The 26,461-nt window shown below is 47.0% G+C and overlaps 3 protein-coding genes across 3 annotated transcripts; 1 reads left to right on the forward strand and 2 right to left on the reverse strand.

Annotated features, from left to right (window-relative positions):
- On the reverse strand, positions 1 to 8,467 carry LOC127198401 (T-cell surface glycoprotein CD3 gamma chain). Its single transcript, XM_051156337.1, has 7 exons — positions 8,296 to 8,467; positions 4,903 to 4,937; positions 3,658 to 3,880; positions 3,020 to 3,151; positions 1,572 to 1,615; positions 925 to 1,006; positions 1 to 182 (listed from the first exon to the last, which is right to left on the reverse strand). Exons 1-6 carry the CDS (start codon positions 8,348 to 8,350, stop codon positions 941 to 943), a joined length of 555 nt encoding a protein of 184 aa, XP_051012294.1. The 5' UTR covers positions 8,351 to 8,467; the 3' UTR covers positions 1 to 182; positions 925 to 940.
- A 1,034-nt stretch (positions 8,468 to 9,501) lies between these two features.
- On the forward strand, positions 9,502 to 13,346 carry LOC127198390 (T-cell surface glycoprotein CD3 delta chain). The gene is made up of 5 exons (XM_051156327.1): positions 9,502 to 9,717; positions 11,823 to 12,041; positions 12,452 to 12,583; positions 12,987 to 13,030; positions 13,233 to 13,346. The coding sequence occupies exons 1-5, from the start codon at positions 9,663 to 9,665 to the stop codon at positions 13,296 to 13,298; spliced, it is 516 nt and encodes a 171-aa protein (XP_051012284.1). The 5' UTR covers positions 9,502 to 9,662; the 3' UTR covers positions 13,299 to 13,346.
- Positions 13,347 to 18,006: 4,660 nt separating this feature from the next.
- LOC127197883 (T-cell surface glycoprotein CD3 epsilon chain) lies at positions 18,007 to 21,521 on the reverse strand (the record flags this gene model as incomplete). Its single annotated transcript, XM_051155721.1, has 4 exons — positions 18,007 to 18,568; positions 19,361 to 19,407; positions 19,961 to 20,128; positions 21,197 to 21,521. Coding segments are annotated over 4 exons (597 nt in total), but the record flags the coding sequence as incomplete, so codon positions are not given.
- Between the last annotated feature and the right edge of the window lie 4,940 nt (positions 21,522 to 26,461).

The raw sequence follows: 26,461 nt of genomic DNA on the forward strand, positions 1-26,461 counted from the left end.
AAAGCTTGGACTTTTACTTTATTTTGGAAAATGACCAAAATTTCTCTGACAGTTCTTTCTCTTTGCCACCTTTGTAGAAGTAAAGTCTAACTATAGGGCCGGGGGAAAAAAAAAATCTCTGTCCCGGACTCTCTCCAAAATGCATTGCTTTGACTCTGGGTACTGGATAGAAGGGAGAACACCTGGAATGAGAAAGAAAATTTACAACTGGTGAGAAAACTGTTTTCAAATCTATCTTCCTGACTGAGACTTGTGAAGGGCTGAATTTGAGCTTCTGACTGGTTGCTAGGCTGACTAAAAGGTAATACAGGTTTTTAGGGTCTTTACCTCTCTTTCTCTCCCTCTCCTCTCCCCACTTTTAAAAACTATATATTTATTTATTTTTGACATGGAACTTTCTACTAGACCAAGCTAACCAGGAACACACAGAGAAACACCCCTGCTTTTGGACAGCTGGGATTAAAGGTGTGTTCTGCAATGCCCAGTTTGGTCTTTACTTTTTAATGGCCATTTTCCCTTAGAGGGGACACTAAGTAGTGTTTAATACATCTTTGCTCATCACACTGAAGGGTGGGGTGTACCAGTGCCTTCGGGTAGGTAAAGCCAAGGATGTTCTTGTAATGGGCAGGACAGTTTCCTATCACAAAGAAAAACCGTGGATGTTGAGAGAACTTAATGAGGGCCGGAATAATGCTCAGCATCTCTAGCATGAGACCCGGCTCTTGGAGGACTACAGACACACACAGCACCCATGAATCCGTAGGCCAAGGTAGTCAGACCTGCTCCCAGTGACTTTAAAAGAGCGGCTCCACAGCCAACTCCCACCTCCTTCTCATTCTTACTGGAAAAATAAAAATAAAAAAGATTCAGCAGCAGATGATGCAGAGATACCCCCCCCGGGTCAATGGTGAAGAACCTACATACTTTAGTCTTGTTGTGCTCACTTCTTCCTCAGCTGGTTTCCTTGGAGATGGCTGTACTGGTCATCTTCCCGATCCTTGAGGGGCTGAGGAGACAGCAGCAGCATCAACTCATTGTCCCATCCTTCATTAATCAATGGTCATTAAAGCATGGTCATTTACTATTTTTATGAACAAAACTTTGGAGTGAGTGTTAGGAGCCAAAAGAGAATGAGGGGAGGGAGGGCCTGTGTGGAGTTTCTTAGTGTGTCTTTCTCGGTCGGCGTGTTCTTCAGCTTTTTCTCACTAGATCCTCACCCTGGTCTCTCTCAGTTCCCCTCTTTATTTGCCCCCATGCTATCCCACAACCATTCTGTTATGTGGCATGCTGTTAGTTGCTTCTTTTTTTGTTTTGTTTTGTTTTTCAAGACAGGGTTTCTCTGTGTAGCCTCGGCTGTCCTGGACTCACTTGGTAGACCAGGCTGGCCTCGAACTCACAGAGATCTGCCTGCCTCTGCCTCTCAAGTGCTGGGATTAAAGGTGTGTGCCACCATGCCTGGCTCTGTTAGTTGCTCTTTATTCCCTGCGGTAGCTTCCAAATCATTTGCCCCCAATTCCAAAGATCCACCCCAACCAGCTGCAACGCTGTTTCCCTCGTCCCTGGCTCTTTACCTGGTAGAGCTGTTCATTTTGCAACAGGGTCTGCTTGTCTGAAGCTGCACAAAAAAATAGACAAAAAAATATATATTCAAAGACAGAATGACAGTCAATTGAATTATGCCCACGATGGAATTCTCAGTAGTATAAGGACCATCTGCACACAAGAACATGGGCTGCTTTTGAAAAGCAGAAGAAGCTACACACAAAAATATGAACCGCACAAATCCGTTTCCGCAAAACTAGAACCAAGCAAAACATCTCTGTGTGCAGAGGTCCAGACAGTGCTCCTGCTTGGGAACAGGAAGTGGCTGGAAATGACTGTCAGTGAGGCTTCTGTGGTACTGATAACACTCTCTCATACCAGGTGAATGAATACGTTTGTTTTGTTAAATTTTTTTTTTGTCTGTATTCTTGTGACTCACTTTATTTTATTTTACTTATTATTTATTTATTTTTGGTTTTTCCAGACAGAGTTTTGCTGTGTAGCCCTGGCTATCCCGGACTCACTTTGTAGAGCAGGCTGGCCTCGAACTCACAGGGATCCACTTGCCTCTGCTGCCCTGAGTGCTGGGATTAAAGGCATGCCTGGCTTAAGATGCTTTTTTATTTCAGGCCAGGAAAAAACGCTGGGGTAATAAGAAACGTCTTTATTTCCTGTCCCTCAGAGGCATAGAGTCATCAATTACGCACATTAGCAATATGCACCAACTCAGTCTCCCCCGTTGGGTCTGTTTTGATAAGGAAGAAGCCAAGGGTCTCAGTCGGCCCGACCTCTCAGCTAAGGGCATTCTTTTTCTTCTTTCATCTTCCAGGACCTAGAAATGATCTCAGGGCTTCACGCATGCCTGGAAGTGTTTTACACTGAGCTACATCCCTGGCTTGTTTGTTTAGTGAGACAGGGTCTCATATAGCCTGGACTGACTCTGAATTCACTATATAGCCTTGAATGACCTTGAACTTTGGACCCTTCTGTCACTACCTCCCAAATACTGGGATTACAGGCTCATGTCACCATGGCGAGTTTTATTCACTGCGAACAACTGAATCCACATCTCGAAGCAGGGTAAGCATGTGCTCCACTAACCAAGCTACGCCCCCCAGCTCCTCCCTCTTCTTTTTGAGACAGGGTCTTACGTAGACCAGGCTGACCTCAAGTCTGTATGCAGCTGAAGACGACCTTGAACTTCTGATTCTCTGGCCCTGGTCTCTTGAGTGTTGAGACTGTAGGCATATGCTATCACGTCTAGTTTATGGCATTCTGGGGGTTAGGCCTTAGGCACCCCCTAAACTAGATAAGCACTCTTCTAACTGAGGTCTATCTCCAGCTCCTAGCCCTTCACAGATTTTGTTTTAAAACAGAGTATTGCTCTGTGGCCTTGCCAAGCCTTGAACTCGGGGCCCTAGGGACCTCAGCCTCCTAGGGTTACAGGCATATATACATCCCACCTAGCTTCTCTTACCTCTTGACTGGCGAACTCCATCCTGCCCAGCAATGAAGTATATACCGACAGCAAGGAAGAAAATGCTGATGATTTCAGCGAAGATAAAGCCGGATATGGTGCCTACATTTACCTTAATGCAGTTCTCACACACTGTGGGGAACAAGGCACAGGAAGGGACAGTCCTCTTTTAGGATGTAAGGCATTCTTGCATTTTTTTTTTTTTTTCCTTTCTCCTGCCCACCAGCACTAACACCTCTGGCCTGGCTGTTCCTCTTTGCGAAGTCCCAGGGAAGCCTAAACTGTCCTATAGTCAGGAGCTAGGTAAAGTGGAAGGAAGACCTGGTGACTACTCTTAACAGCCCTGCCCTCCTCTACGCTGCTCATCAACCCCAGGCCTTCCTCCCTCCCCCAGCTGATTTTTGCTGTAATCCATGAGACCCACCCAAGGGTTAAAAGCAGGTTGTACAGGGCTGTGCTTTCTCAAGAAACTGTGGGGAATGTTGGTTTAAAGAGTAGTAAGCCCAGATGAATAGAAACAGCTACTATTGCCATAGATAGCTGCTGAGCGTCTATTCCCACCTCATCCTGGATGGTAAGCCCACCAGAATTGGCAAGCACTACTGAATCCCCAACAAACATAGGAAGGAGTTACGTACTTCTATAATACACTTGGAGCAGCTTTGAGTTGCCCTTCGCTCCTCGGCACTGATAAATGCCTCGAGGGTCTTTGGCACTACTTCCTAGATTCCACGTGTTTTTAGTTGCATTTGGAAGACTTATTACGCTGCCGTCTTTAAGCCACGTGATAGTCTTTTCTGTGAAGCCACAAGTCAGAAGTACAGAGCCGTCTCCTTGACTGTCATCCACTCTTACCAAATTCTTTTCTGGAAAGGGGAAAAGGTGTGGTTTGGTTAATGGCCTTTGGAATTGTATCAGGAGGAGACCATTGGAACAGTGTTTCCTAGGTTTTGGTTTGTTTGTTCTGTATTTTCGAGACAGGGCTTCTCTGTATAGCCCTGGCTGTCCTGGAACTCACTTTGTAGACCAGGGTGGCCTCGAACTCACAGAGATTCTCCTGCCATTGCCTCCCAGTGCTGAGACTAAAGGCATGCACCACCACTGTTGGCTTCTCTGCTGTTAATGTGCACATAAGTCACATGTGGCTCAAGCTAGAATTTCATTTGGTACTTCTGGGGGTGAGATCTGTTACTAACGGTGCTCCTGGGTGATGCTAACACTGCTGGCTCAGCTATATTTTGAGACATGAGTAGTTACTAGGGTTCTATTTCTACTGCAAGAAGCAGATAACTCATTGCTTAGGGCTAGGAAAGCTGCACAGAATGGCTCCCAACAGGACATTGATTTGGTTGACAATGGAAATGTTGGATCTTTACCTCTAACCATCTCATCTTTTCAAACTGCTCCCTTTCTAAATTATGAGACTATTGATTTTTTTCTTTTCTTTCTTTTTTATTTTTTATTTGTTTGTTTGGTTTCTCTGTGTAGCCTTGGCTGTCCTGGACTCGCTTTGTGGTCCAAGCTGGCCTCGAACTCATAGAGATCTGTTTGTTTCTGCCTCCCTGAGTGCTGGGATTACATGCATGCACCACGGCACCTGGCTGAGACTATTGATTTTTAAAGAATGAGTGTGTGTAAGTGTTTGTATGAGTGTGTGTCACATATGTACAGGTGCCCGCAAAGGCTAGAAGAGGTGGCTGGATGTCCTGGAGCTGGAGCAACAGGCAGTTGTGAGTCATCCCATGTGGGTGCTTGAAACTGAACTTAGGTCTTCTGGAAAGTAAGATGTGCTCTTGACTGCTGAACCAACTCCTCAGGCCCTGAGACCGCTGCTGTAGGAAGCCATGCCTGTATGAAGTGTCTCAGAATAATAGAGAGAAAACATTTCTCTTACCTTGTTTTGACTGGGCCCCAGTACCTGGAAAAAACAGAAGAAAGATAAAAGATCAGTTGGGCATGGAGTAGTTCTGATTGGCCAGGGCATCTGCATGGTCACTTGAGGTCAAGATCAGGAAAGATGCTAGCCCACGACAATGGCTGTATCTGTGTTTCTTTCTTGGATGTAGCCTAAATCACCAAACTGAGTTAACCATGACTGTGTTTGGTCTTTGCCCTACCTTTCTGGGTGGACTTCCTTCCTTCCTAAGATTTACCTTATTTTCAGTTGTGTGTATCTGTGTGTGGACATCAGAACAAGTCTATGTGTGTATGAGAGTGCTGCTGCTTGTGTTGGTCAGAGGCGTCAGATCCTCTGGAGCTGGAGTTATAGGAAGTTGGTGCTTAGATGCTGGGAACCAAACTCTGGTCCTCTGCAAGAGCAGAATGTGCTCTTAACCGGGCCCTCTGTGTTGGAGTTTCTAAACTTCTGGGATTTCATAAGTGATGAGCTCACCTTTGTTGTTCGTAGTAGGCTCTTGGCTACTCTGACTTGACGCTAAGGAGATGACTTGGGATGAGGCTGGTCAAGATGTACCATTTAGACCACTGGTTCTCAACCTTCCTAATGCTGCAATCCTTTAATACAGTTCCTCATGTTGTGGTGACGCCCCCAACCATAAAAGTATTTTTGTTGCTACTTCATAAATGTAATTTTGCTAGGTATGAATCCTAATGGAACCATCTGATACATGACCCCTGTGAAAATGTTGCTTGATCCCCAATGGGGTTGAGACCCACAGGTTGAGAGCCACTGATCTAGAGGATTAGGATTTTGAAGCTGCTATTAGCCCTGGTGCTTACACGAATGCCTATAAAAGATGATAGAAGACTCCATGGTGCATCTTGTATAGTTTTGTTATCTGTAATGGGTTGGGACTTTGCAGTGGTGTAGCAGTTTTGAGGCTACTCACATTCCTGCAACTAACCCCTCACAGAGAGACCCTGTCTCGAAAAACAAGCAAGCAAGCAAACAAACAAAAGACTTATTTTATGTATATGAGCATATGCTTGCACATGTAGATGTGCACTGTGTGCATGCCCAGTACCTGTGGAAACCAGAAGAGAGCATCCCAATCTCCTGGAACTGGAGTTAAAGACAGTTGTGAGCCACCTTGTGGGTGCGGGGACTGGAACCTGGGTCCTCTGCAAGGGCAGTAAGTGCTCTCCAATGCTGAACCATCTCTCTGGCCTCTAGACAGATTACTTTCTCTAATCTCTAAGAGAGCAAGGCGACTCTTCCTTCTACTCAGAGTCAATAGGAAAAGGGGTGGCAGGAACTGTGGACGTTGTCAATGTTTGCATGTCTGAGTGGTCTCTTGAAAGTCAAGAGTCCGGGTGGCTAAGCTCCAGTTGCCTAGTGTGAGCACTGAGCTCAGAGGACAGTGGCCGAGGTGGACTCAGGGTTAGCTGTTTTGTTGCTCAACCTGATACAGGTTCCAGAAGCCTCCCTCTGGCTTCATTATTGCCCTCTAGCTTGTGTTGTCTCGTTTTCTCCATTTTCTCTCAGACTTCACCGCTCTTGCCATTTTCTTCAAGTCTCCCACATAGTTTCCGCAGTTCTGAGAGCAGCGCTGTTGCTGTGGCCCTGTCCTTCCGTTTCCTGTCTGATTATAAGCCTGCCCACGGCAAGAGCCCCTGCACCTGCATTCTGCCACTCTCACTTGGTAACGCTGCCTTCTCTGGGTGCCCTGCACTCTGCCCTCAGCTCTTCCCAACATCTACTCTAGACCTCTGTTCTATGTATCGCCATCTCCTTTAGCTAAAAAAAAAAAGTGTTCACCCATTTTACTCTACCTCCTATGCCTTTCATTTCAATTCCTCTCATCACCCACCCTTCAAGTTCCCCTCCTTTGCCCTCCCCCTCCCCGAGTCTGGCATCCACCCACACCACTCTACTAAAACTGTTTTAATCAGCCATGATCTTCATTTTACAAATTTAAAATGTAAATATATTGTTATATAATGGGCTATGTTCAACATTATATACCCTGGATTTTGTTGTTTTGAGGCTGACCTAGCATTTGCCCTGGAACTCCTGGTCTCCTCGCCTCCACCTCCTGAGTACCGAGTTTAGATGCTGCTATACCCAGCAAACGTTTCATAGTCTTGGTTCCTCACAGCTTCATCCTCAGGGCTTTTTTTTTTTTTTTCTGACACATCATAAAAGTTGTTTTGTAGTTTTTGGTCCTTTAACTGGGTGTGGTGGCTTCTGCCTATAACACCAGCACTCAGAAGGCTGTGGTGAGAGGATTGAGTCCTAAGTTGGAGGCCAAGCAGGCCTACACAGTTAGACTCGGTTAAACAGGAGAAGAGGGAGGAGCATTGTGATGGGTCTGCATCTGCAGGTGAACGTGCTTTCTTCCAAGCTTGGTGACCTGAGTTTGATTCTAGGGTACACAAAGAGGAAGGGGAAAACAATTCCTTCAGGTTGTCCTCTGCCCTCCACATATGGACTATGGCACCCACACACACCTTCATACTTAAACACAAAACAGACAGACAGACAGACAAATAAAATCACTTTAGTGACTTTAGCTTCTGTCAGGGTGTCGTATCCAGGTGTCAGCCTAATTGGTCTGCTTCCTGTCAGATATTTCAAACAGGCATCCCTATGCTGCAGCTTGTACTCAGCATCTCTGCACTGAAACTGTCTTGCCAGTGGCACTCTGAGCTCTTGAGAACAGAGGGGCTTTTGTTCATCTTTTATTTTCTAGAGTCTCAGATATCTGGATCTCACCACATTTATTGACCAGTTAAGCAGCTTTGTAGACAAATGTTCCATAGGTCCACTGTATTTACCTTTTTCTCCTAATTTTCTTATCTGCTCTGTCTGTCTGTGTCTTTTTGTCTTTCTGTGTCTCTCTGTCTCTGTCTCTCTCTGTGGTGTGTGTGTGTGTGTGTGTGTGTGTGTGTATCTAATTGACCTGAATGTGGTGATTTGTTGAGTTTACCCTATGTACAAGAAATTTCAGGGCTCCATGCGCCCCTGCCCTCCTAGCACCTAGCACTGTGATGACGAGAGTGAGCCCCCACACTCTTGTTTTCAGCAGGGGACTAGGGATTGAACTATTGCATGGTAAACACTTTACTGACTGAGCTGCACCAGTCCTTTTCCATGACATTCAAGCCTAAGATGGCGGCGAAGCCACCCTCTCTTTAGCGAGGTTAGCCCTCTAGGCCCCCAGGAAGCTTCACTTTTGTTTCTCCTTCTTTGACTTCTAAGAGGACAGATGAAGCTGGCTCCAGGTTAATTAGGATTCCAATAACCCTGCCTCCCTGGTCACAGCCTCCTCTCATGAACCTTCCCCATGCTGTCAGACGTGCGAGTAAACTCTTACCTTGAAGAAGAAAGATCACCAGAATGAGGCCAGCCAGAACCTTCTCCTGCTCCATGTCAGTTTCTTTCCTTCTCAGTAGGAGTGTGGAGCGACCCTTAGCTACCAGCCTCCCAGCTTGCCTATGCAGCAGCTAGCCTGGCTCCGCCCAGCATCCTCTGAGCTGGGTCTCTGAGCAGAGGCAAAACCCAGTGCTTCCCCCCTGCCCCTCCCCCTTCCTCTCCCTTCTCCCCCCTCCCCCTCCCCCCTCCAATGTGAGCCCCAGGGGCCTTGGCAGGGATGCTGATGCACAGGCACATGTCTTATTTCTGTTTTGTTGTTATTAAGGCTTGCAGAGTGGCAAGTGGCAGGGAGTGAGAGCGAATGTTCTAGATTCCCATTCAGAAGCCCCATACCCCTAGTAGGATGATGGCTGCCCTGAGCCTTTTCCTTCATGACAATGTGTCCCTGCCTCTAGTTCTTGCTAGCACTGGATTTGTCATTTGATCCCAGAACTCATAGATTTAGGCAGGGCTTTAGGTGTGTGGGGCTGGAGTTCCAAAAGGGAAAGCAATTTAGAGTAGACCTTCATTAAGAGATTTTTGTCACTTTTTTGTGGAGAATATCAAAGTACTACCCATTGGAAGAGACTAGGTAGGTCCACCCCAACAGGACAGCTAGTTTTTCTTGGTGCATGACCTTGGACTATTTCCGGGGTCGCAGAACCTTGTCTCCTTCAGCCAGTCAATACATAACAGAAATTCACAGAACTGCTATGTGATGCCAGTCTCAAAGCATTGTTTTGTCTCCAGGCTGTGGCAGTGTGGAAAGTTTCGGATCCCCACAGCCTGTGCTAGAGAAAGTCTATATTGTCCCTAGACTGGCCAGAAACAAGGAGAACTTCTAATACAGCTTGGGTAATGGGGCTCATAGGGTCTCCCAGTGGATTTGAAGAGGCACTTTCTCATTTGTGAGTAATTGTAGTTGTGTTGTTGATGGAAAGCCCAAATTTTTCTTCCTTTGTTCCCAGTGGTCCAGGGAAGGCTATTCTAAATCTCCATAGAGATTAGAATGAACTCTAGGAGAATGAATCTCCTAGAAATCAGAATGAACTTCCCTCACATTCTCTGCTCTGCCTCTGCCTCATCCCAAACTCTCTGCTCCAGAAAGAGCAATTTGCACCTGTTTCCGTCTTTCTCCGCCCCTAGCCTACTCTTGCCTTGACAACCTTCCACCATCAAAGGCAGAAGGCAGAGAGGCAGATGTCTTCTGGTTCCTCCCCCACTCTTCCTTTCTCTGAATACCCATGAGTCTGTTAGTGGAGGCGAGTGCTCACCCTGGCTGATCATTCTGTGGCTTGCCTGTATTTGTTGGATGAATTCTTCTGGAAGATGGAACGGAGCAGGATTCTGGCTGGTCTGATACTGGCTGCTTTTCTCCCTCAAGGTAAGTGAGACATCTTCTGTTGTGTGGAGGAAGGGGCGTGAGAGGGACATTGTCACTGGAAGATGAACACTGGAAAGTGCATCTCAATGCTGGCTTCAGTTTATCAGGCTGGAGAGAATAAAGGGGGCAGGGCTGGGGTATAGGAAGCATGCATTTGGCTTTGACCTAGTCCAGTCAAGGCTCACATTGGTCTTGATGGTGCCTCCAATGGTCTTGGACCAGACATCTCTAGGAAACAGTTCCATTTCTTGTATGTCTAGGTCTAAGACTAGTAATGGAAGAAGTTATACCCATTGCACCTTCTAAGACAAATGGCCTCTTGGAGTAGGATTCTTAGTCATGTGACTACCTGGAGCCACAGATCAGAATTTAGGAGCAATCTTTAAAAGTTAGCCTTAGCTGAGTGGGACAGACAGATGGAGGGCATGTTATATTAAAGTCAGTAAGTGCCAACTCTTCCCAGTTTGTTCACTGTTAAAACAGAAAAGTGGCCTGGGTACATAATGCAGGGTAGATCTCTAGGAGTGCAAAAACAAAAAGAAAACAAAACAAAACCCAAGCAAACCAACCGAACTCCAAAATAACCCCGGAAAGCTCACATCTCAGGAACTCAGCAGCCTCAGGAGAACCAGGTCAAATGGTCACACGCCAAGAACTGTCCTCACCACTGGAGATTTCTAGTGGAAATCTCCAAAGAAGACAGGGCTGTAGGAGGAGAACTGTGTGTACCTGTCTTCGCTAGCCTGCTCATATACACTCCTGCTTCAGAGGCAGGGGCAGCCATTTTGGAGTTTTTCTGGAGGATATTCTTGTGTTCAAATGGGTGACTAAGCGTGAAGGTCAGTGACACACAGACGCCATCTTTGCTGAGGCTGGAGGTAGACATGGCAGCTGTCTGGGAAGGACCACTGTGCTCATTTCTGGCTCCTACAGCCCCCATGAGACTTGACCTATGTGGAGCCTCCGGAACAGAGTTGGCGTGTGTGTGTGTGTGTGTGTGTGTGTGTGTGTGTGTGTGTGTGTGTCCTAGTGAGCCTCTCCTTACCCTGGCAGATACTAGGGCAGAGGCAACAGAGAAGGAAGAGGATGAGGAGCTGAAGTGAGAGAGTTGCTGGCTAGGAAGAGGAACCAGAAACCTTTAGTATAAAAGGTGCAATCGGGTACAATCGCCAGGCTAAGAACCTCTTTAGGCTCTTGGGGACCCCCCGGCAGCCTAACCGGTGGTCTGAACTCACTTTCAGGAAGGTTCTTGGATCAGCCCAGCTTCATGGCTTTTTTCTCTCTCCTGCTCCCAGGTCCCTCAGGATCTGTGTCCTAGTTTGAATTCTGTTGTTGTAATAAAATACTTGAATCGAAAGCAGCTGAAGGTTGGACAGGGTTTGTTTGGCTTGTACTTCCAGGTCAGTCTGTCACTAAGGGACATCAGGGCAGAAACTCAAGCAAGAGCGTAAAGTAGAAACCGTGGAAGAAGGCTCTTTCTGGCTCTTCTGCTCGCTTATGTTGCACATACAGCTACAGCTTTCTTGTCTTGTTTTGTTTTTGTTTTTTTTGTTTTTTTGCTTGTTTGTTTTTCGCTACAGGGTTTCTCTGTTTAGCCCTGGCTGTCCTGAAACTCTTTCTGTAGACCAGGCTGGCTTCGAACTCACAGAGATCGCCTACCTCTGCCTCCCGAGTGCTGGGATTAAAGGTGTGTGCCACCACGCCCGGCTGAAGCTAGCTTTCTTAAACAACCCAGGCCCACCTGCCGTCCACAGTGGTCTGGGCTCTCCGGCATCAGTTAAGATAGTCAAGACAATCCCTTGTAGCCACGGCCACAGGGCCAATCTGAAGAAGGGGACCCTTTAGTTAGAGACTCCCTTCTCGGGCCACTCTAGGGCGAGTCGAACTGACAGTTAATTTGGACAATCGGTTTTCTGCTTGGACTACAGCCTCATGTCCTCCATGGTCCTGTAGTTCCTGGGGATTCCCTCTGGTCGATTTTGCTTCCTTCACTAGGAATCATATCCCTTTACTATACAAGTGGTCCATAAGTACATGCTTCTGCAAAGTGATGGGTGGGCCACACACCAGGGAGCTGCCTCTGATAATGGTGTTTTCCCTCTTAGGAAGCCCTTTCAAGATACTAGTGACCGAAGATGAGGACCAAGTATTTGTGAATTGCAATACCAGCATCGTGCATCTAAAGGGAACGGTGGAGGAATGGATGGCAAAAAATAAAACACTGAAATTGGGAAAAGGCATCCTGGACCCGAGAGGGGTGTATTTGTGTAATGGGACAGATAAGCTGGCAAAGGAGGTGTCTACTGTACAAGTGTATTACCGAAGTATGTGCCTCCTGGACCCAATGGGATGAAGTCACGGGCCCTCAGGATGTGAGAATATTCTGGCTAAAAGCCAACTATGGTGAACCAATTTATTCTCTAAACAAACCAAGGGTACTCAGGGTAGTACAAACCAGATTTGTCAGGGAGTGCTTCAGAATGGGAGACAGAGCAGCAGGGGCTGGCTTGGTACTGCTGGCTTGGAGCGGGGCTGGGTCCATGCCTCAGTCTCACAAAGCTGAAGTTATGCCATGTTTCTCTCCAGCAGTTCCTTGGGATAAGGGTGGAGGTGGAAGTTGGCAGGTCATTTACCTTCTCACTGAAGTGTGTCTTGGAATGGAGAGCCTAGGGTCTCTCTGGGATCATAAATGGCTCCCTGACCTTGAAAATTCTCTTTCTTTTCTTCCCAACAGTGTGCCAGAACTGTGTGGAGCTGGATTCAGCCACTGTGGCTGGCGTCATCATCACTGACCTTATTGCCACTTTGCTCCTGGCTTTGGGAGTCTACTGCTTTGCAGGACATGAGACTGGAAGGCTCTCTGGGGGTTAGTTGAAGGGGTGTGTGCGTGTGTGAGTGTGTGTGTGCCTGTCTGTCTTTCTGTGTGTGAGTGTGTGTGTCTCTCTGTGTGAATGTTTCTCTCTCTCTCTCTCTCTCTCTCTCTCTCTCTCTCTCTCTCTCTCTCTTTCTGTATATGAAATTGAGCTCATGAACTGGCTGAGGGATGGAGATGGTGGTAGGGCTGGCTTCATCTGGGAGTTTCTCTTCTCTGGCAATGTCTTAGGGACTTATTCCATAGGGTGCTGAAAGAACATGTATGCCCGTGATGCTCATGTAGACTTCTGAGGATGAGGGAGAATGTGACTGGCTTCAAAGCACTCCTGCAGTATTCGTATGTGTCATCATCTAACCTTTCCCAGCTTTTAATGATGCTCTTTCCTTGCTTCCAGCTGCTGACTTTCAAGCCCTGTTGAAGAATGAGCAGCTGTATCAGGTAAGTCCCAAGGGAAGAGACAAGAATGGGAGACAGGAGTGAGGACTAAGAGACCTGACAGTAGGGCTTGTGAGATGTGTGGCAAGTCCTGGGGTGGGGGTGGGGGGTGGGGCTTGGCTCATCCCTGGATGCCTGGAGAAATCAGGTATGGGTGCTGAGAGGGCTCAGATGTGACTTGATGTTGTGTTTTTTTTCATCTCAGCCTCTTCGAGATCGCGATGATGCTCAGTACAGCCGTCTTGGAGGGAACTGGTCCCGGAACAAATGACCTCGAGACTGGGGCTTCTCAGAGTGCCTTATCAATTGTCCCGGATCCTTTGTTAGCCCAGCTAATAAAGATGTGTTCTTTCTTTCAGTCAGTATGCGACTATGTTTTTCAAGGCATGGGTTGGAAGTTGTCCTATCTTGGCTGGGACTTTGCTCATCTGTGGTCTCCCTTCAGCGTTTCCTTTCCTCAGTCCCACACCAGCAGTACGGTGGATAGCTTTCTGTCCATCCTGGCCTGGTGTTCTAGCCCTGTGGGTTTCCTGTGGGGAAGGTCAGCGGTTCTCCTTCAGCTGCATGTTGGTTCCAGCCCCTAGCATAACAACTCTTTCAGAGTTTTGCGGCCTTACCACAGCTGCCCTGTTTTGAAGCTGAGCCACAAAGAAGTTTCCATGACATCACAAACGGGGGCGGTAGAGCACCAAAGTGTGTTGGGACACTCTGTCTGTGTGTGGCAGGGTGGTGGGGGGTTGGGATGGGGTGGAGTTGGAGGGGTGGGAGCAGGAGGGGAAAAGGGAGAGAGAGCTGTTAAGAATTCTCTCATTAGCCTGGTGTGGTGGCACACACCTTTAATCCCAGCACTTGGGAGGTAGAGACAGGCACATCTCTGAGTTTCAGGCCAGCCTGGTCTACAAATCGAGTCCAGGGCAGCCAGGGCTGTTACACAGAGAAACTCTTTGCACCATGTGTATTCTGGGGATTGAACTGAGGTCATCAAACCTGCAAGGCACCTTTACCCACTGAGCTATCTTGCCAGACACCCTTCCACCCCGTCTCCAGATTAATTTGAAATAAAGAGCATAATGAACTCAAGGTGTTTCTGGCAGCGCTGGCCTGTCTCGCAACCGTGCAAATCCATTCAGCTTTGGTCCTGAAGACACAGCATTTGCTCTAGGCACCTGTCTGCTGTCAGGTCACTAAGCACCAACGAACATCGGCAGAGCCACACTGCCTCAGGCTTGAGACTCCTGGGTGTTGTGGACTGCACTGTTCTTATTGTACATACACAGCTTCCTGCTGCTGTAGAAACAGGGTGGTTTCATATGAAAACAAAGACTTCCAGTATTTTCCCATCATCCCTCAGATGCAGGCATCAAATCAGCACATCTAGGTAACTGTGTTAAAATGCTTGATTTTCAAGTTGCCTTGAGTTGCTGGTTGAGTTTCAAGAACAAAAGTTAAGTGAAATTTGGCTTCAGATCAGGACAGAATTTCCAACAAATTTTGAGATGACCCTAAACATACTTTGCTATTTTGTGGTAACATATTTATGCAAAGCAGCATTCTCAGCATTGGCAATAATACAATTTTTAAAAATTGGAGGTTGAGGTTCATGTAGCCCAGGGTAGTTGCAACATATTATGTAGCTATGCGTGACCTGTAGCTTTCACTTTTACAGTGTTGGAGTTACAGGCACATACCACTGGCTTTGCAATGCTATGGTTCAAACAACGGACCTCATACATGCTAGGCAAGCAGTCTATCAACTGAGTTACATTCCCAGCCCTAAAAATATAAAAATATTAACTCTAAAAAACATTGATGATGCTTGTTATCAAAAATGAGATGGCACACAACCTATATGATATGGGGAGATTTATTTGGGGAGAAAGGAAGGGGAGAGGAGTTGAAACCTGAGTGGGCCATGAGGGTAGAGAGACAGTGGAGAAAGAAAGAGAAGAGGGGTTCCCCATAGAGAAAGTTCAAGAGAGAAGTGCAGGAGTGAGCAGGCCTGCCCTTTTATACTCTGCCACACATCTGGATGTGGCAGTTGATGACATCATAGTTTGCCAGGCAGCCTGGAAGCAGGCTGCGAAGCTACTTAGCTGCTAACAATGCTATATATCTTTTGATATAAATTTTTTTTGTTGTTTTGATTTTTCGAGACAGGGTTTCTCTGTGTAGCCTTGGCTGTCCTGGACCCACTTTGTAGACCATGCTGGCCTCCAACTCACACTGATCCTCCTGTCTGTGCCTCCCGAGTGCTGGGATTAAGAGCCTGCACCATCACATCCGGCTTGATATAAAATATTCAACCAAAATTAGTTTTTGTTTTGTTTTTCTGAGACAGGTCTTGCTATGTAGTCTGGCTGTTCTGGAACTTACTTTGTAGCTCAGGCTGGCCTTGAACTCAATCTTTAATCTCTGCTGGGATTAAAGGAGTGCTCCACCACCACCTGGCTCAAGATTTAGTTATTTTTTCAGAAATAAACAAGCATATTCATCTTAAAACAAAGACCTATCTTTAGTTTTAATTATGTGTATGTGTCTGTGTGTGTGCCTGCAGAGACCAGAAGATGGTGTCAGATCTCCTAGAGCTGGAGTTATATAGTGGTTGTGAGTTGCTTCAGGAGAATGCTGGGACGCAAACTCAGTTCTTCCTTAGGAGCAGTAAGTGTTCTTAATCACTAATCTAGCTCTCCAGCCCCTCATGCAGAGGTTAGAGGACAACTTTAGGAGCTGATTCTTCTACCACGTGGGTTCTGGGGAATCCATCTGCAGAATTGGCAGTGTACTCCTTTACAAATTGAGCCACCCTGCTGACTCCAAGAATTGTTTTTTTTTTTTTTTTTGTAATTTTTGGTTTTTTGAGACAGTGTGTCTCTGTGGAGCTTTGACTATCCTGGACTTGCTTTATAGACGAGGCTGGTCTTGAAATCACAGCAATCCACCTGCCTCTGCCTCCCAAGTGCTGGGATTACAGGTGTGTGCCACCACTGCACAGCCAAGAATTGTTTTAAAATAAAAAGTTTATGATCTGTCAGTAAACATTTGATCTATATACCTATTTTGTATATCTATTTACCCAGGGTTGTGTAAACATTTCTTAAGCAAAAAGTGTCTTGAGTAGAAAAAAAGTGTAAGAAGCCCTGAAATATTCTCTTTATTATATCATGTTATTCAAGGCTCAAAAATTGTGGTAGCGGTCTTCTTCTCACCCAGTGGGACTAGCAGTCAGAAGACCATTTATGTAAGTTGGTTTTCTCCTACCATCTAGGTCCTGGGATCAAACTCATTGGTTTTCTCCTCCCATTTAGGTTCTGGGGCTCCAACTCAGGTCTTCAGGCTTGGTGGCAATCCCCTTCACCCGCTGAGTCATCTTGCCGGCTCCAGAATAAATAAACTGTCTTTTATTTGCTTTGGATCAAGAGCTGTGTTTTGTACTGACACCTTCCTGTCCTCCTTGACACAGCCTCTGCCTTCATCCTGTTCTACTTTGCCTCCTCCATCCCAGGTAGAAAGTGGACTCTGGAACTCAGCTCCATTTCCAACTTTTCTATCTTTCCATACGGTGGGAGGTCACAGCGTGGTGGGGAGGTGTCAGAGTGCTGGGGTTAGAAGCAGGGCACGCCACTGTACACCTTTAATCCCAGCACTCGGGTGGCAGAGGCAGGGGGATGGATGTGAGTTCATAGGCCAGCCTGGTCTACAAAGTGAATCCAGGACAACGAAGGCTACACAGAGAAACCCTGTCTAGAAAAACCAACAGAACAAAACAAAACAAAACAACAACAATAAACAACCACCTTGGAGTTAGGCAGCAGCCCTGGCTGCTAATTCTAGCCCTGCATTTCACTATGATAAGAGCAAATGACTTAACCTATCCGAGTCCACTATAGAAGGGCGATGACAACATCTATCTGTAGAGTCTCTATAAGGATGAAATGAGATGATACCTATAGGGCTAATGACAACTTCTAGAGTGTAGTAAATGCTCAGTAAACACCAAATGTTAATGCTTTTGTCATGCTGAACTATGAATATCCTTGACTGGACTCGGTCAAGTCTGCCACCCTTGGCCCAGCCTGCTTATTAGTAGTTGCTGATGAGCAAAATCACAAAGACTCATTTTAACATAATCATTAATGCCTGGAGAGAAAAAAGTGACACTTTAGTGGAGACCAACAAATAGGAGCTGTAGTCACAAGTCCAATGCTGAGTGTGGACAGTGGTGTGTGGAGGGCTGAAAGTTACAGATGCCAGAAGTCACCTAATAAATGGCCTGAAGTCAGCAGGGATGCTTCTGAGGGAAGAAAGGCAGAGGAGAGAGCCTGGTGGTTTGAGCCAGCCTAGGAAAGCTTGCTTGGGCTCTGGATTCCTCTCTCTTGCAAGCAGGGTGTGTGGGAGACCAAGAACCAAACCTTCTCATCACTGGCCTCCAGTGTCTGGTCCCTGGCTGCCACCACAGCCTCCTCATCCTCACTCCCAGCACAGCCCACATCCTGTGGCATAACCACCGGTGCCTAGGGCTTCAGGCAGCTGCCTCCAGGGCAGGAGGGACCTGTGTAGCGAGGCTTTTCTTCACGTGCCTGGGTTCTACTCAGCAGCGTTTCCTGGCAGCTGGTAGAAAGCAGCATCTCAGCCCCCACTCCCTTCGCACCCTCTTTTCTTGTATTTCCACCTGCCTTTCAGGTCCCTTGCCTGTCTCATTCATTTTATGGATTGACCACTCCACACCAGGGACCCATCCATTACTGTCTGCGCCTTTGATAATTTGGTGCGTGTGGGGGGCTGTTATTGCTCACCTCCTCTAACAGGCAAGCACTGCATTGAGTTCCTGGGGGGAATCTGAATTGCCTTAGGATACAGGCTGCTTCTGAGGACCTTCCAGGAAAAAAGGGACAGTATTTTTTCTCCAGACAATACATTTTATTGTTTTTGCATTAGCAGAGAGGAGCCTGGTAAATTCATGGAGATGCAGATGACTGTTCAAGGACCTAAGGTGAAACCTGGAGAGGGGCGTAGGGCAGAGGCTGGGCCAGGGTCTATGAATGGGGCAGGACCTCCGCCAATGACCACGGAGTCCATTCCCAGAGAAAAGTGTAAAACACAGTGAGAAAACCATAAAGCTACAGGAAAGGGCTAGGGATGAGGGCCAATTTATTTGCAGGGAAAGGAGGGGACTGAAGGCAGTGACAACATCTCTGTAGAAGGGAGGAATTGGCAAGGAATGAGCTGAAAAAAGTATCCCAACAAGACGGCTGGCGGAAGATCTGACCAGCAGGCATGGTTCAAAGGATGCTGAGTCATCAATGTCCTAGTACTGGCTACTAGCAGAGGAGGTGGGAGAAGAAGCCAAAGGGTTCCAGGCTGTGCATTCACCAGGAGGCTGAAGAGCAAGGCTGTGGAGTCCACAATTTGTCCAGAGAACAAGGAATAGCAGGGTGCTCAGCGGGCTGGATCTGGCTCCACGGAAATCAGTGTTCCTCCTGTTCATCAGACTGCTCTCTGATTCAGGCCAGAATACAGGTCCCGTTGGCCTTTGCGGATGGGCTGAGGGTGAAACCGAAAGGTGGTTAGGAGGGTGGGAGGAAGGAGATATGAAGGGAGAAAGCCGCTGGGGTCTTGGAGCCCCTTGGCACAGACTTGAGCCAGCCACCCTTCTCAGGAAGCCTCGGCTTCCCTGGCTCAGCCAGGGAGACTGCAAAGACTCCCCTCTAGGACTTTTGTCAAGGTTCACTGGAGTTACTGAGCGGTCAGGAAGTACCCCATTCTTGGTGCTCTCTTTTTATTCATTCAATTTATCCAGCGTGATAGAGATAACCTTTAACAATTGCTGGTACACAGTCACAGTGAGGGAAGTCCTGGTGCCGGGCATTAACTCTCCAATTGCCAAGTTAAACGACAGCCTGGTGGGAGAGGGGCTGTGATAACTGATGGCATGCATGTGCACGTGCTTGTGTGAGGGTGTGTGATGGAGGGAAACTGTTAATTTATTAAATTATTAATCACACACTGCCCTGCTGTAACAACTGGCTCTCTGTACTGGGGCACAGTGGTGAAACGCCACTCTTTGCCTTATCTATCTGGTTAACGTTTGCATATCTGGTAAGAGAAAGAGGCATGTCTCTCTTCCTCCAGTCCCCTGCCTCTACATGGTTGTGGAAGCCAAACAGCCTTTGAGATGGTCCCGTCAGAACGCGAAGAAGGCAGAGAAGCCATGCACATGGGAAGCCTGTCCTGGGAACCCTGCGCGAGCAGATTAAAGTGTCTGGCAGATAAGATGGATTGGCCCAGCTGGTCTGTCTCGAAGGAGCCCCCCTCCCACTTCCCATATCCTGTTACCTCATAGTCTGGGTTGGGAACAGGCGGCGGCCGCTCCTTGTTTTGCCCTGCAGAGGACAGAGGGGGAAAGTATTGGTTTCATGATAAACAGGTCTTGAAGTGAAGATGACTTCTAGGGGACGTGACCTAGAGGAGGGCAATCCTCTGTTCTTTCTTCTAATCTCCTTTCCCCACCCAGCTACCCTTCCTTTTCTTTCCTTCACCCCATCCCCATAGCCTCCCACACTGTTCTCATCACTGCTCCCAGTTAGGTCCTCCCCATTATCTCTGCTGGGGGGGGGGTCATGGGAGGGGGCAGGGAGGGAGAGGAAGAGGAAGGAGCTAAGACCCTGAGATCTCTCTGCCCAGAGCTTGGGGATAGACTCTGCCTATTGCAGAGTGCTGCAGGCACTTGAGGAAGCCCACTGCATTGGTTGGTCAGTGTTGGTCCTTGGGGTTGTTTAGGGTAGAAGGAGAGGAATGGTCTTGAGTGAGAGGCCCTCTGTAGGGCTCTTGGCATTTCAAAGAACATGCTAGAGAAGCTGTAGGGAACCTCCTGTAGACTTGCTGCCCATCCTGGCCCAGGCTAGATATCCTCTGACCCAGGCTGTATGGTTTTACCTTTGGGCCTGCCACCAGCAGCGGCTCCTCGAGTCACAGGCTTGGCCTTGGCCTTCCTGTTCTTGCTCCAGTAATAAACTACCATCAGCAAGCCCAGGGTGATGCAGATGTCAGCGATGATGATGATGGCTACTGTTGTCAGGTCCACCTCCACACAGTTATTACATACTGCAGGGCACATGGGGTGAGGGAAGGAGAGAAATGACCCAAGGAAAACACCAGGCCGTGGGAGAAGAGGAAGAAAGAAATGCAGACCAACCTTCCTTTGACACCTGCATGGCGGCCAGCACCAGAGCCTTGCCTTACAATGGTGCCCAGGATGACAATAAAAAGCAGCATGGGTGATTGTGAGTAGAGGCTCTGGAGGCTCAGCTCCATCACTCACTACTTGTGGGGATTTTCAGTCCACACAGCCTATGTTTTCTCCTCAAGGGAATTAAAAATGTGCTTAACCTATATGGCTCATAAAGGGATAGCAGGAAAGGATCCCATGGTGTGGGCCTTGTGAGTGGAGTTCAGTGGTATAGGGCTTGCCTAGTGTGCCCCAGGCCCTTGCACAGCTAAGGTGTGTGCAGTTACAAATATAGTACTTAGCCTGGTGGTGGTGGTGGTGGTGGTATACACCTTTTATCTCAGCACTCCAGAGGCAGAGGCAGGCAGATCTCTGAGAGTCTGAGGCCAGCCTGGTCTACAGAGTGAGTCCCGGGACAACTGGAAGCCCTGTCCCCACCCCTCACCCCCGCAAAAACAAACAAACAAACAAACAAACAAACACTCAAAACCAGAACCAACCCCCCCCCAAAAAACAAAAACAAAACCCCAAAGACAAATACAGTACTTGATAAATGCAGCTCTTATTGCCTATTGTGATGCCTAGGTTTTAGGTAGTGGTGTTGAGTCTCTCTGCAAGTTCTTCCAATGAAGTGTGTCTCTGAATAAGTGATCACATAAACTCATGCTGTTAAACCTGATCCCAGGTATGTCACAAGGCAAGTGACCAAAGCCTGCCTGAGGGGTGGGGTGGGGATGGGGAAAGTTGCTGTTTTATACCTGGTACCAACAGAAGTTACCCAGACAACTCCAGGCCACTGTTTAATCTATTTTTCAGAAAATACTGATACTGTGTAGCCCCAGTGGTGCTGAGGTGGTGTGCGGGAGGAGCTTTTGAGAAGATAGGCACTGTGGCTTGGCTTGGGGGATTTTTGACAAGGCTGCTTAGGGAGCAGCCCGAGTTACCTCTGGCTTTGAGGTAGAGGAACTTGTTCTTCTGTGCCTTCTGGCTGGTGTCTGAGTAGCAGATGTAGTAGCCATTGTCCTCCACTTCAGAAAAGTCCCTTATCAGCAGGTGCTTGTCGGTCTCACCAACCAGTATTCTGTCATTTTTTTCCCATTTTATGTCGTCGTCAGCCTCTAGAGGGCACGTCAGCTCTACCGTGGTTCCTGAGATGGACACTTCGTATTCTGAGGAAAAGGAGAAAAGGAAAGGAAGTTGGAGGGGAAAATCCAGGAAAATTTCACCGGTGACACATGAGTGCTGCAAGGAGGAACAAGATCCAGGAAATTACTTATCACTGGGCGTTGAGGTTTGCTTGGCAGAGGGAGGTGTACTGACTAGAGAGATTAGGAGAGGGGATATGTGTATAGGTGGAGGGGCAGAGAGCCCTTTGGAAGGTGGCTTTAGAGTAGAGCATAGGGCGATGGGAAGGGGAGGGTGGAAGTAAAGAAAAGCCCACAAACACCCTTATATGAAATCTTTCTAAAATAGATGTTGGGAACATAACAGGAGGTTCTCAGTTCTTGGGGGGCTGCTCACTCTTAATCCGCTTCCTCCCCTCCACCCATTAGTCTGTATCTTCTGACAGGGTGTAAATAAAACATTGTAAACTCACCTTTCTGTGCCTCGTTATCTGTAAATGAAAAAAAAAAAAAAAAAAAAAAAGGGAAAGAACAGTAAGGAAATAATCTTGGTTTAAACTTCAATTTGAGGTAAACATTTTCCAGAGGGAGTAGATACCAACACCCCAAGAACTGTAAGGCTCAGAGGTGAGGTCTGAGTTCAGCCCCCAAGATAAGTTTACAGAGAATTCAGAGATTTCAAATTTAAAAACACAGGGGCATGTGTTCAGAAGCCAGAACTATAGAAACTAAAGTGTTACATAAGACAGAAAGATCTAGGGTGGTACTCCCGACTCAGCCAGAAGCATCTTCCAGATAGCTGTCACGCAGTCTTAGAAATAAAGACCTCCGTGCATTTGAATCACCAAGGCCTGAGTATTTCTCATAATTTCTTCTTGTTTCGAGACAAGGTCTCATGTAGTCAAGGCTGGTCTCAAATTTCTTATGAAGCTGAGGGTGATCTTTCAACTTCTGATCCTCCTGCCTTTAAATCCTGAACTCTAGGATTCTGAGTACACACCACCATGCCCAGTTAGTGTGCTGATGGCAATCGAACCCAGGGCTTCATGTACGTCAGGCAGGCACTCCGCCGACTGAGCCACATCCTCAGCCTCTGATTTTTCCCACTTAAAGCTAATGAAGCTGCTTGTAATGACGATCAAATGACTTATTCCAAATACGCCCCTCTGCCAGGCGTGGTGGCTCATGCCTTTAATCCCAGCACTCGGGAGGCAGTGTCAGGAGGATCTCTGTGAGTTCAAGGCTAGCCTGGTCTACAAAGAGAGTTCCAGGACAGCCAGGGTTATTATACAGAGAAACCCTGTCTTGAAAAACAAACAAACAAAATATGCTCCTCTATACTGCTTCTGAATGACCCAAGATACTTTTTAGGTGCACAGTTTAAGAGAATGGCACTTTCTGTAAAGAATGACTTGAAGTTGTACTATCTCTGACTACAGTGAACTCTCCACTATTTTATTGGAGAGAGGAGCCACAGGGGTAGGCAATAGAAATCGCTTATAAAACCCACACTCCCTGTAATGGGCGTTGTTGTTGAGGTGGGCTGGTGGTCTGTCCGGGAGACTTAGGGCTGGATCCTGGTCACTACTGGAATGTGCCAGAGCCCTGATATGACAGGATCTGAGCTGGAAGAGAGAAAATGGTGGTGGGTGGCTCAGATGCAGCATGTTCCAGGGGAAAGAGCCAGAGACTAGGCTGTGTGAGCAGGAACAAGTCCTGAACCTCCCCATGCCTTGGTTTGTTTCTTTATTATTTAAGACAGAGTCTTGCTAAGTCGCCTGCTCTGGCCTCACAGTCAACCTTCCTGCCCCAGCCTCTCAAGTGTTAGGATTACAGGTGTGCACCATGGCTCCCGGCCTCAAGAGATAAAATGACCGCCTCAGAGGTACTTGAGAGGATCAGAGGAATCCTGAAGGTGAAAGTGGGCACACATAGCAGATGCCCACGAAAATGCTGCTTTCTTCCCTCCCTTCCTTCCTGGGATCCTGCTACCATGGAAAACAGCTGAGCTCCAACCCAGCTGCTTAACAGCCACCTGGCTGGGGCTTTACACACGCAGATCCTCCCAACCAGCCACCAGCTGGGTGTCGGATACAATGGTCATAGAAGATTACTTTGACTTAATCCCTTTTACCACTGATGTTTCCTGGAAAGTCTATGTGATTCAGAAACCAGAAATAAGATAAAGTTAAAAAGTAAGTAAACATCATGTTGTGTTTAGGAGGTTTGTTTGAAAGCATGGGGGAAAGAAAACTGTTTACAGTTTTATCGGTCCACATTCAATGTTAGAGTGTTGGTTTACACATTCTCATACAGGGGCAGAATGTCCATGCTTAAACACAAATGTGTTCAAGAAGAGTTCGTGCACATCCATTTTTACATACACCTGTGGCATTTCACAGCGGTTAAGAAATTGAGCTTCCTGGGCTGGAGAGATGGCTCAGAGGTTAAGAACACTGACTGCTTTTCCAGAGGTCCTGAGTTCAATTCCCAGCAACCACATGGTGGCTCAAAACCATCTATAATATGATCTTATGCCCTCTTCTGGCCTGAGGGTATACATGCAGACAGAGCACTGTATTCATAATAATAAATAAATCTTTTTTAAAAATCTGTGTTTGAAAAAAAAAGAATAAATTGAGCATCCTATAAATTGTTTATCCCTCATTGATTGGACTATTTATTTATTTCTAAGCCTTTCCTTCCTTATTTAGGGCAATAGCTAGCAACATTTATTCTTTATTCAATTACTAATCAGGTCTGACTGTGCTTAGCTTCCAAGATATATATGTACGTACATATCTGTGTGTGTGTGTGTGTGTGTGTGTGTGTGTGTGTGTGTGGCACACCCTGAATCAGAGTCTCACTGTGCAGCCTGGCTGACCTGAAACTTGCTATGTAGACCTAGCTGGCCTCCAGTTCACAGAGTTCCATCTACCCCAGCCTCTGCCTCCAGAGTGCTAGGATTAAAGGCATGCACCACCACACTAATTTAATCTCTTTTAAAAAGATTTAAAAGAGGAGCTGGAGCGATGGCTCAGCAGTTAAGATCACTGACTGCTTTTCTAGAAGACTCAGGTTCAGTTCCCAGCACCCACACGGCAGTTCGCAACTGTCTATAACGCCAAGATCTGACTTCCCTCACACAGACATACATGCAGGCAAAACACTAATGCACATAAAATAAAAATAAATAGATTATTAAAACTATTTAAAAGAAACTTTATGTGTATATTTGCTTGGTAGTATCCATATATATGTGTGTGTGTGTGTGTGTGGGTGCTCGCAGAGGCCAGAAGAGGAAACCCAATCAGGATTTAGACATGGCAGTCAAGTCTCAGGCTTAGACTTGTCCCCTCTGCCTCAACTATCCTTTGTCCCTAAAGCACAAGTGCAACCTTTAACATTTAACTCAAGAACCACCCTGTGGCCTGGCTCAGCTACACTTTGTAGACTTTGCCGTTCTTTTCATACTTACTTCATTTGTTTCCCCTCTGCACCTACCCATTGCCTGCAGTGCACTGTAGCACCACATATTTGTGTCTCTTATAGGACAGTTGGCTTCTTGAGAACTAGCAAAATGTTAATATTCCATTCATTTATTCACTCGTATACTTCATAGAGCCATCCACCACGGGCCAGGCACCAAGGACTTGGCCTTCAAGTAAACAATCAGAGGGTCTGACCGCCCCCCCCCCCCCCCCCCCCCCCCGCCCAGCTGTGTGCTTTTCCTTAACAGTCTGCTCAGGGAATCATACCTGCATAGCTCTAACCAGACATGGAAGCTAGCAACACAACCAGAAACATCTCAGACAGATGACCCTAGCCTCCCTCTACTAGCTCTGGTTCCCACTGTTACTGCTGTGACTGTCCTCTGATTAGCTTGTTCCACGTCTGAGAGGGACCTGCGCGGAGTGAATCCTCTTACCCAAGTCCTCGGTATCTGAAAGGGAAGCAATTAGAAGCTGTTAGTAATAGTCTTATTACAGACTAAGACCCATCCTGCTCCCGTGCGACAGGACCCTTCCCTCAATCTTAAGAGCATAACAGGTTTTAAAGTTTCCTTGGCTGTATATGACAAGCTGTTTGGAGTCTTACATTCTACATTCTTTTTGTTTGGTTGGTTTTTGAGACAGGGTTTCTCTGTGTAGCCTTGGACTCGCTTTGTAGACCAGGCTGGCCTTGAACTCACAGCCACCTGCCTGCCTCTGCCTCCTGAGTGCTGGGATTAAAGGTGTGCGCCACCACTGCCTGGCTCACACTCTACAGTCTATAGCTGCTGGATATGTACCAAATGGCTGCCATTTGGACACCAATCACACAGTGCAGGAGAAGGAGCCGGGCACAGTTTTTACTTTTGAACACAATGATGATGATGATGCTTCTTTTGGAGGTGCTGACTAAACAGAGAGGCTTCCAGGTCTGGGATAACCTGAGAAAGTAAAACTCAGGCTGGCGCACATGTAGATACCCACATTCAGACTATGAGAATATGTGATTCCAAATGTGTAGCCAAATGCCACCCCAAAGCTTAACCAGGGTCACCCTATGCATGCATTCTGGCAAATCTCACATTCTCTACCAACCTCAGATCAAACAGAAAAAGCAGAAAAATGGAAACCATCAATACTTTCAACTTTTTGTGTATATGTTAGTGTTCCTGTGTGTGTGTGTGTGTGTGTGTGTGTGTGTGTGTGTGTGTGTGTGTGTGTGTGTAGAGGTAGACATATTGGGTGTCTTCTGCAATAGCTTTCCATCTACTGCTTTAGAGACAAGGTGTCTTGCTGAGTCTGGAGCTTGATGAATCAGCTAGACCTACTGGCCAATAAACCAGGGATCCTCCTGTCTCGGCCTTCCCAGTTCTTGGATTGTGCCTGACTTTTCATATGAGTTCTTGTCAGACAAACATTTCACCAACTGAGTCACTTTCCCAGCTCTTCTTTAAACATTTTAACTTGTTCAGACACATTGTTTTCTGCAGTCTGTTGGTTCTCTAAACTGGGGTACATCTCTGAAGCAAAGAAGAAGGAGAAAAATCTCCCTCACAGTTGTCTGTGGAACCTCTAAGGGAAGCCGTGACAAAAC

This window comes from Acomys russatus, chromosome 14, assembly GCF_903995435.1.
Source record: "Acomys russatus chromosome 14, mAcoRus1.1, whole genome shotgun sequence".
NCBI classification, from domain to species: Eukaryota; Metazoa; Chordata; class Mammalia; order Rodentia; family Muridae; genus Acomys; species Acomys russatus.